Raw genomic sequence first — 11,467 nt, 5'->3', positions numbered from 1 at the left:
ACCTACTGGGACTACTATAGTAACACACCCTTCAAAGTTGGGACTGAACGATAAAAAATGATAGTTAGGACTGTTTTGTCAGGACACCCATAGTCGGGACTGATTAAATCAATTTTTCCATAAAAAAATATTCTTATCAATATGCTACCGTACATATGAAAGTATATGACCAAATACCAATCTATTAGATATGTTAAACATTGTATTTAGGAATTTGATATTATCAATATTATTCCCTTTCAAATGAAGTATTTCTTTAATAACTATAGAATATTAGCTGAGGTACATCATACATGTGAAAAAAATTAGAAGGTACAATATCATACGAGGGTGCATCGGGAAGGGGGGTAACAAGATTTTCTTTCAAGTGGTATTTTTCAAATACTTCTTGCACGTTATAGCATGCATGCCAATCCTATAAATACCCTGCATTTTAATTTTATTCCATATCTTCTATCCTCAACTTCTATACTTCCTTACCTTTAACTTTTCCACTTTTTCTGTGATCAAATAGTTTCACTTTCTCAGTTCATTAAATCATTCACATAATCACATCATACACATTTTATTTCTTAAAATTAATTAAGGAAGGTTACACGATTTTTAAAGTAATATATATAGCAAAAATATAATGAAGACGATAGTAATATCATCCTCAAATTCTTTACTTATTGTTTTCTTGGCCTTGATTTTTCTCTTAAACCAACAACTCACAGCAGCTAAGAGTGAAAACAACATTAATGTGGTAAGTCTCGGTGCAAAAGCCGACGGGAAGACGGACTCGTCAAGGGCATTTTCGTCTGCATGGGACATTGCATGTAAGTCAGAAAACCCTTCTACAATAATTGTACCAATAGGAAGGTACTTGGTTAACTTAGCCTTAACATTTAAGGGTACAAATTGTAAGAGCAAGGCTATAAGCTTTGTAATAAGAGGCACCTTGGTGGCTCCTGCCGATTTTCGAGTCCTCGGAAATGGCGGCACATGGTTCGCTTTTGACGATGTAGCCGGAGTTTCTATTTTCGGCGGTGTCTTTGATGGCCAAGGCGCCGGTTTGTGGGCTTGTAAGAGGTCTGGAAGAAGGTGTCCCCTGGGAGCTACCGTAAGTGAAGTTATCGTTTGCCCTATATTTTATTAAATGATTGAGGACTTGCGTTTTTTATAATCCCAAATCCGGACAAAATATAAATTAAGAATCATACTATAGAATAAGCTAAATAATATTAAATCAGTTATCATTTTATTTTTGGTGTCATAGTAAAGCTAAAGCGGCATTGTTACATTATTTTTGTAGCAAAAATTATTTAAAGAGACGGTCTAATTTTAATATATACTACCTCTGTTTTTATTTAGTTGCAACGTTTTGACTTTCACGCTTGCCAATGTACAATTTCAAATTGTTTTATCTCTAATTGTATGTAAGTAAAAATTATAAAATTTGATATTATGAAAGCTTACATCGAAACGAATCAAACAAGACCCCACATGACTATATTTTGTTTAACATATAAATCAATAAATGTGGTCAAATAAGAGAACATGAATAGTGCAATTTGTCAAACGTTGCAACTAAAAAAGAACGGAGGTAGTATTTAGACTAGTCACTACATGAATTAAACTAGTAACCAAAAGAAATTAACCTAGTCTTTAATGTTGGGTTTACCATTACCTAATTTTAATTTAAAAATAGGCGATCTCTTACAAGAAAACTCTTTTTGTGATTTAAAGCGTTTATTATTAATTTTTAATAGTTGTCCAACTATATCTAATGTCAAAACATATGCAAACCGTTCGTTCTCAATAAGTGATTCACGTCAGAAAATCTTTATTACATAGTAATAGTTGACCATAAGTTTTCATCAAATCAAACAGGTAAATAATAACCAAGGATGTCTTGGCCTAATGGTTAAGATTGAGGTGCTGTGAATGATAGGTCACAGGTTCGAATCCCCCCTCCCCTTCTTTGTACTTTGTACCGCCTTCGTGGCTCATATGGATCAAAAAAAAAAAAAAAAATCAAACAGGTAAATAATACTCCCTCCGTCTTTTATTAGTTTACCCTTTTGACTTTTGACACTATTCACATACATGACTTTGACTATCTCTTGTGATTTGTATTTAAGGAAAAATATAGTCATGTGAGATCTTGTTGGATTTGTCTCAATGTGTATTATCCAAATATCAACTTTTTGTAATTTTTGCTTATTGAATATTAGAGATATTAAGGTTCAAATTAGTACTATCCAGTTAAGTCTTGTAAGATTACTTTGCAAATGTGCCCCAAAGAAAGGGGTAAACTAATAGAGGACGGAGGGAGTACTATCCAGTTAAGTCTTGTAAGATTACTTTTTTTTTTTTTAAAAAAAATCTAGATTTTCAATTTTTTCTACTATCAATATGCTCTAAACATTAATATTATATATCTACTAATATAATTATTAGATTTTGTCGAGAATGTTGAAATCAATACTAATTTATTAGGCTTAACATTTAACGCTTATATTTAGTCTTTAGGGGCATGTGTAGCACATCATAATTATTACAGATAATATTTATCTAAAGACTAGTAGAAGTCAAAGTTTTAATTATATGAACAACTATAGGACAAAAAACTACCATGAATAATCACAAAAGGGATTAAGGGGATACTACTTAAGATTAATCTTGTGTTGCTCAAACTAATTAGTAATTAAATTAGGATTAGAAATTATATATGGTCAATATTGACAAAGTTTTTCTATAGTTAATTAGCTTTTACATAATACGACTGATTAATTATTAGCTAAATGCAATTGTTTATATATTTTTGCAGACACTTCGGTTCACAAATTCGAGGAACATTGCAATCAATGGATTAACATCATTAAACAGCCAATTGTACCATATTGTAATTGATGGTTGTGAGAATGTTAAAGTGGAGGGTGTTCAGATATCGGCTTCTAGTATAAGTCCAAATACGGATGGCATCCATGTTCAATCATCAACGGGAGTGACAATCTTGAACTCTCATATTGCAACAGGAGATGATTGTGTTTCAATTGGCGCTGGAACTAATAACTTATGGATTGAGAATATGGCTTGTGGACCTGGACATGGTGTTAGGTATGTATTAATCTTCAGTGTAGATCAAGAATAAGTTGGATCTAGAATAAATAAATAAGAATAGGCATGAAATTCTGCATTGCATTTGGGTTCAAAAAATTAGACACTAATATATTTTGGAGTTCCATTAAACTTAATCCTTTGGACTTCAAAGTTAAGACTTAAGCCTAACATGTACACAATATATAAAAGTATATAATATGCTTATTATGATGCTTTCCCCCCCTATTTTCAAGCTACATACTTCCAAGAATTGAGGACCAAGAAAGCATACATCTAAATTTTACTTTTTCTTTGAATTTGATTGGTTGGAAAGACTATTTTAAGTTGGATTTTAACTCATTTTTTTGAGCTTAAAATTTGGCATGGCAAGGAGTAATTCATACCCCTGAAATTAAAAGAAAATTCATTTTTAGAGGTGATTTTATTCACAAGTGTTGTTATATACTTAGGAACTCGGGTTCTAATATATTGATTATATATAATAAACTTTAATGAGGTGTAAATTTTTCCACCGATTATCGTTAACTAATGATTAATATTTCGACCCCACAAACACCAAGATGAGTATAAATTAGTGTTAGAAAGCTAAATAGACAGTTGTCAAGTATCCAGAAACATCAAACCTAATGCAAGAATCTATATATTTACTCCGTTTTTTTTTTTTTTTACATCTTACACTTTGACATTTTACCCTATTCACTAATTTCACGTTTCCCATCGTTTGTGATTTATACGTGAATAAAAATATAGTCATACGGGATCTTGTTAGATTCATCTTAATATGTACTTTATATAATTTTTACATATACAAAATTAGAGATATATGTCCTTAAATTTTTGCATTGTCATTCGTGAATATTGAAAGTGTAACATGCAAAAATAAATGGAGGAAGTATATCTAAAATACAATGAAAAAACATGCCATGTTGCCACAAGCACTCTCTCCTCCCCTTCCCTTCACAATCAAATGAGAGATATTAAACAATCATAATGTGTGTTTTAAACTCAAAATATAACCTCTCATTTAATTGGTACAAATGCACTAATTAACTACACTACAATCTCATGTTGGTGTTTGTGGGGACATAAAAATTCAAAAAACAAGATATATTTCTATATCTAAATAATTAAATACAAATATATATAATAATACTCATTAAACTAATGCTAATAATAGCATATTGTACCTTTAAGTCATCTTATATTAGGCAAAAGAGCTCTTCAAATATTATAACCTCTGTAATTAACGCTATTAAACCATTTAATTACATCGATTATATTCTTACACATTAACCTTAATTTTAAAAATAAGCTTCTATTATATTATTTGTAGTAATTATATATTTATATATATGTACTCTCTTGAAGTCAAGCGTTATATTGATGAATAATTCATATTATAATTTAATATTTAGAAAATTTAAAAGGATCTAGAAGATCATTTTTTTGAGCACAATCCAAACAATATTAACTCTTTTTTCTCATTTCTCTCAAGTGCTTGGTAAATAATTTGGGGTATCGCTCATGCCAAGATTAGTTTATATCTTTAAAATAAAAGGTAGTTGGTGAAATTTCTAAACTTAAATGGTAAATTATGCAATGCATGATCGAGTTAGGGATAATAAGGGAAATTTATATATATCTCGGTAAATTATGCAATGCATGATTGGTACTTCCTATTTGCCTTTTATCTTTTTCACTTAGAAACTTGGCACCATTCATAATTACAGAGAATCTTCTAAATTCTTCTCAATATATGAGGAAATATTGTAGTCATGCGGAGTCTTGTTTCATTCATGTCAATGAGTACTTATTAATATTCAATTATTATAATTTTTTTTGCTAATATGTAATAAAAGATAATTAAGGTCAAAGAAGTGCAATTGAGAAACGTGCACAATCTTCAGTACTTTTGTATTTCAAAGCCATTTTTTAGTTTATCTCTCTCACTTTTCAGTTTCTCTCTCCACCTTTTCAGTTTCTTTCTCATAATTTTGTATTTCCTGTTTGATTATCACTTAAAGTGAAGTTAGTAAACTAAAAAGAAATGGATAGAGTACAAGACACTCTTCTCTAGGGATTCATATAATAGTATCAAAATATGTAAATAGATCTGTTTTAAGTTTTATTTAACATATCATAAGATATATTTGTGATTAAAGCAAATTCTCAAATGCATATAACAATTAACAACCACAAAAAATCCATATTGCTAAAAACGATAAAACATAATTGTGTTTGCGTCAGACTTCAATTTGTATTCTTTTTTGGACATACATTGATTGAGTGACTCTAAGGATTGCCAACCCTCTTATTATTGTATTTTTATTGGTTAGGAATACATTAAAACATTATTTTTATATCTCTTCTCTCCACATTTATTACATACATATCAATATTTTATTCTAATGTGTCTAAGAGGGTTAACGGCTCTAAAAGTTATTCAAACATTTTTCTTTTTTGTGTGTTTGCATCAGACTTGACATGGCATATGTGGTATACTAACATATTTCAATAAATTCAAATTTAGCATTGGAAGCTTAGGAAAAGAGTTCAATGAGCCTGGAGTAGTGAATGTGACACTCAAGACCGCTACTTTTACCGGCACTGAGAACGGAGTACGAATCAAGTCTTGGGGAAGACCAAGCAATGGATATGTTAGAAATGTTCTCTTCCAGCATCTTACAATGGTGAATGCTCAAAATCCCATTGTAATCGACCAAAACTACTGTCCTGACGACAAGGATTGCCCTGGAAAGGTTAGAAATCAAATAAACAACATTATCTTGTTTGAACATTTTAGACAAATAAATTTCACTTTTTTTTTTTTTAAATTGGTAAGAATGTTAACTTACAAATATTTTTAATTATTTTTAAGTAAAAAATTTAAAAAATTGATAATTTAAAGTATATGTATCGATATGAATCTAACAATATTCCTAAAAATCATAATAGATAGTGGTGGTGAGTGGATAATTTTTTTCATAATTCGTCAGTTTTTATTTGTTGTCATTCCTGGTAATATTCATGTCTTTATGATAATGGTTGTTCCCATTCAAATATCATATTTTCTTCAAAGACTTTCAAAATCATCACTACCCATTTTAGAGCTGGTAAACTACGAGCATTAGGATGAGATATTTTTTTAAAGTATTATCTAATTACTATCATTATTGCCTACTTAATTTTCGTGTTTTCTCTATCTTATAGTTCCCTCTTATACTTGTACTAACTTTGGTGTTGCTTAAATTTTTATGAATAGATTTCAGGAGTAAGAATAAGTGATGTAACCTACCAAGACATTCACGGATCATCAGCTACGCCAATTGCTTTAAAATTTGATTGCAGCTCAGAATACCATTGCACAAATATTGAGCTCAACGACATAAATCTCACCTACAAAACTCAAGAAGCTCGATCATCATGTGTTAATGTAGTTGGAACGACCTCTGGTTCAATTGGGCCTCAAAGATGTTTTTAGGAGCTTGAAATGAATTATAATTTATGCTTCATATTTGAAAATAGAAAAACATGATAATTTAACAGTCTTTTCTTATTTTGACATATTATATTATTATGGGTTGTAGAGTTTGTTGTGTCCCATGTAAAATTACTATTAATGAAATGGAATCAACATTATATGATAGAAATATCTTTATATGGGCTATATTATATTATTGTGATGCTGGGTGTTTTGTAAATCTTTATCTAACAATTTTTTTTTTTTTTGCTCAATAAGTAAGTTTCATTCCATTTCAACTTCATCATTTACAGAAACCGAAGTCTACCTACAGACTTCCATACATCTTCATCTACAGACCTCCATACATCTCTGCCTTACCCATTCTTTATCTATTCTAGACATTTTCCTAGGCAAGCTACAGTAGATTCTATCGATTACTGTTCTCTGTATCATATGTACAGTTTTATCTACATGAGCAATCTTATGATCCCACAGTGCCTCATTTCTCACCTCCAAATTTGGTATACTAAAGCTGCCAACACAACATACTTTTATCTTCTTCTGTAATTGAGAGCATCTACTGTTTCTGATCTGTAGGAGTAACTCAGAGATGGTCATACCACCATCTTCCATCTGCATCCAATTTCTCATGATCACCAGAATCTTCTTACTATAGCAACAAGTGAAGAAAAGGTGATCCTGCTTTTCAGCTTCCAGACCACATATTAAGCAAAGAGGACCATTGCTCACCCCAATTCTGTACAATCTCTCTGTTGTCTGCATTCTTTGCTTCATAGTTAACCACATGAAGAATCTGTGTTTAGGAACTGAAATTCTGTTCCATACAACTTTATCCCAATCTATTCTCTCCATATCACCACAAAGTTCCTGATAGACTCTTCTGATAGAATATGAACCCATTCCATTCATCTGGGCTTCACTCATAACTGTCTTCAGGTGGTCTTTTACCTCACAAACTTTCCTCCAATACCAGCTACTATTACCTGGAGCTTTGTACTCCCACCAGTTTTCATTATGCACATAGACCTCATTCACCCATTTCAACCATAAACTATCTTTCTTCCTTGCAATAGCCCATACATATTTGCTCATTGCAGCTGTGTTCCAAATTCTAATATTCCTCAGCCCCAGCCCACCAGCTTGTTTAGGAAGACAAACCTTATTACAAACTTTATTTAACAATTTATTTGGTACACCAAAAATATACAAAAGCTACCAATAAGACAAAAAGTATGACTTCAAGTTTTTATGGCTACCTTTCGATATTTTACCAACTAATAAACCGTTTTTGATCATATGTTGCCTACCAATTTTGTACTTAGATTTCTCTAAGCTATCTCATTTGTTATTTATGAACAAATTAACACGTGACTGCAATGTATCAAAGGCACAAGTAGTGGAAGTTTGTAGTCAGGCTTTGAGAGCTGAATGTGCCTTCTCTACCAGATGGTTGTGTTCCCACAATAAATCATGTCATTGGTCCATACTTTAAAAAACTTGATCTTATGAGGATTCAACAACATTGTCTCAACATAATCAATAAAGGGTTACTTCCACGCCCAAGCACTTTTCAAGTCTGCCAATGCAAGTTCATATTCATCCTTTGTGTTTGCATTTAGCACTTTCCATCAATAACAAACACGAAAACGCTCTCCAAATGACTTCAATCCACAACAACCGGTAACTCGTGCCTCCACATCTCAGTTAATATGCCATGTACAAAGAAAGTGGGCATAATATGGAAAAACTACATAAATGGGCTTAACCAAACCCAACTCACGATCTGTAAATATGACATGCGGGCTCACATGATAGTCAAGTAGATTACATGATACTCCAACACCCAACGGTAACTCTCTACAGTCTCATCCTTTACTATGGCATAACCGATGAGCAAGTTCAAATTTATCGGTGCCACACCCACCAGCTCAACGAAAGGCATACCATATTGATTCGTCTTATATGTTGAATTGATGCAAACTACCCAAGGTTATGTACGAAGTGCGTTTGTACCAAGAGGATGAGCCATGAATGCATGAGTAATAACACTCTCATCGTCTAGTAACGTCCATGACACGTGATTTTTCAGCCTAGCAAGGTGTAGAAAATGATGAGCTGAAGTCCACTCTTCATGCCTTTCCATCTTGTAAAAATACTTCTCATTGTAAATATGCTTGATCGTTTCGTGAAGATGTGGGTATGCCTCAGTTAAAACAACTTGTATGTTTCCAATGTCGTCTCAGCATCAGTCATTTGTCGAACCATCCACATAACATCATCATCATCGAGTCCACTAGTCTGCATATGGCCCTCCTACGAAAGTCTAGTTGTGAAATTCATATTCAATGTCGGGAATCATCACAGACTACTGGGAGTCCAAAACCAAATTATTTCGAAATGGACATATACAATACTTTGTCGACATATTAGGTCCTTTCACATTTCTCGGGTCTATCTTATTCCCCTTGCATCTCGTCCTCCGAGAACATTTCACATAACACCTGCGGGGACCTAAAATATTCTTCTTATACGACTCTCTAACTATTTCAAACTCTATGGAAATTGCATTTCGTTAAGATATTCCACCACCTCTTCAACTGTACCAAATTCTTCATTTATCCTAAATCTACTATGATAATTAACCCTGTCTCCATCATTGCTCGAGTATGGAACCTATTAATAAGCATACGCGTATCATCTATCATTTAGATATATTTTCAATTATTTAATATATCATATATCAAAATTAGACACTAACAAATCCAACCATAAAATAATACAAAAATAAGCACCTAAAACAGACGTCTAATCCATTGGTCAGGCGTCTAACTTAGGCGCCGGATCAATTGGTTAGGCGTCTAACTTAGGCGTCGGATCAATTGGTTAGGCGTCTAACGTAGACGCTTGACTAGTGAATTAAGCGTCTATTTTATACGCCTGACCAAAGGACTAGGCATCTAAACTAGGCGCATGTCTTTGTTTTTAGGAAAAAAAATACAAATGACATATTTTCCACTATTTTATTTAAGGCGAAATTTATAACTAGTCAATTATTCGAAATATATTATATTATTTTTTATATTTTCACTGTTTAAATAAAATATATCTACTATATTATATTTCAATGATACAAACTAAAATTACATTAAACTACAAATATTCAAAAGTATTTTTAGCTATTCAACATAATTACGTATATAGTACTCCTTCCGTCCCATAATATATAGTGGTCACTTCTCATTTTTCACAAGAATTAAGGAATTAAATGGAAAGAGTTTTAGGATTTCACAAAAATATATATATTTAAGTAAATGTTTATTGGGTATTTATGTCTTGGAACTAGTTTTTTTCTTCTTTTTCTTTTAAAATAAAATGAAAGAGCAATAAATATACCTTGGAATGGTGTAAAACAATAAATAGGGCCACATATTTTAAAAGAAAGTAGGGGTATTTTGAAAAGTTTTATGTAGAAATGAAGAATAATTTAGTCCAACAAAATGATAAAAAAGAAATAGGCATAATATTTTGGGACATCCAAAGAGAAATGCAAGCACTATATTATGGAATGAAGGAAATAGTATCAAAGTACTTGATTTTTTGTGTCTTTTGTGTCGCACACAGCAAATAAATTCGGAGAAAGGTATGCTGGACTGTTGGTTACTTACCTTTTCGGAGCGAGAGTTGAAGCCAACATGTGAATAATCTTTCATCTCAATTCATCTCTCTTTATTTTTTATTTATTTATTTTTTTTTTTTTTTACGGGATCTCAATTCTTCTTGGGGAGGTGAGCATAACATCAATTAGTTTAACTCACCAAAAAACTTAAGATAATTTTACTACTACGGAAATAAATAAATAAAAAGTTGAGATATGAAGTACATATGTACCAAATTTTTTGATAGAAATACCTACACTTTGTAAGCTTTTGTGAAATATGAATTAGGGCATGTTCTCTTCGGCATAAAACAACTGAACTGACCTGAGCTGAACTGAACTGAATTGAGCTGAACTGAACTGAATTGAATTGAATTGAATTGAATTGAATTAGACTGAATGTAATAAATATATAATTAATATTTAAACAATAATAATATGAATATTAAATAATTATTATAATGATAAATAGTATTAATAAATAATTAATAATGAATAATAATAACAGTATTTTTGGATATTTTTAAATGATAGTTATAAAAAAATAATTACTTAATGGGAAATGATATACATAGCCCTTAGGGCTACGTATAAGAAACTTAAAATGGAAATAAAAACTTGAATCAAGCATTTATTACCTCAAATGATGTGTAATTTTGTCTTGAATTCTTAAACTATTTCCATTTTAAGAAGTGTATTTAATGCTTATCCTTAGCCCTAAGGGCTATGGAGATAAGCTGAACTGAACTGAACTGAGCTGAACTGAACTGGCTGAACTGAACTGAACTGATGAACTGAGCTGAACTGAACTGAAAATAAGCTGGGAAGAACAGACCATTAGGGTTTAAAGCTTGCGTTTTTCTTTTTCTTGTCACAATATCTCTATTATATAAATCAAGGGGGAGCATTGGTGGCCCCTTAGTATTTCACTTAATTGCCCATTCACAACATAAATATTTCATTTCAAATTTCCAAATACAATCTTTAACAGTTAATTAAAACCAATTCCATGCATAAACTTGCCAAAAAAAAAAAAAAATCAAATCTCTATTAAATTCAATTAACTCATATAATTTTCAATCACATAAACTTGCCAATAAAATAAGATTCAAGAATTTACTACACATTAATACCACATACAATAAAAAAAATACATGACATTCTCATTAAAGAGACAACTTAAATTCAAATATAAATAAATTTTTCTATAACACAAACTTCAA

At 31.3% G+C, this 11,467-nt stretch overlaps 1 protein-coding gene across 1 annotated transcript; it reads left to right on the top strand.

Moving 5' to 3' along the window:
- Positions 1–474: 474 nt before the first annotated feature.
- LOC104897343 (polygalacturonase-like) lies at positions 475–6,586 on the top strand. The gene is made up of 4 exons (XM_010684202.3): positions 475–1,102; positions 2,813–3,102; positions 5,636–5,864; positions 6,368–6,586. Exons 1-4 carry the CDS (start codon positions 632–634, stop codon positions 6,584–6,586), a joined length of 1,209 nt encoding a protein of 402 aa, XP_010682504.2. The 5' UTR covers positions 475–631.
- The last annotated feature ends 4,881 nt before the right edge of the window (positions 6,587–11,467 follow it).

Source organism: Beta vulgaris, chromosome 6, assembly GCF_026745355.1.
Source record: "Beta vulgaris subsp. vulgaris cultivar EL10 chromosome 6, EL10.2, whole genome shotgun sequence".
In the NCBI taxonomy this organism is placed as follows: Eukaryota; Viridiplantae; Streptophyta; class Magnoliopsida; order Caryophyllales; family Amaranthaceae; genus Beta; species Beta vulgaris.
The sequence above is the reverse complement of the archived record's forward strand: the minus strand, read 5'-3'. Positions and strand labels throughout refer to the sequence as shown.

Excerpts from the sequence above, each read along its gene's own strand:
- LOC104897343 (XM_010684202.3), top strand. The coding sequence starts at position 632 with ATGAAGACGATAGTAATATCATCCTCAAATTCTTTACTTATTGTTTTC. Across the intron at positions 1,103-2,812 it reads GGTGTCCCCTGGGAGCTACC|ACACTTCGGTTCACAAATTC; the intron begins GTAAGTGAAGTT and ends ATATTTTTGCAG. Across the intron at positions 5,865-6,367 it reads ACAAGGATTGCCCTGGAAAG|ATTTCAGGAGTAAGAATAAG; the intron begins GTTAGAAATCAA and ends TTTTATGAATAG.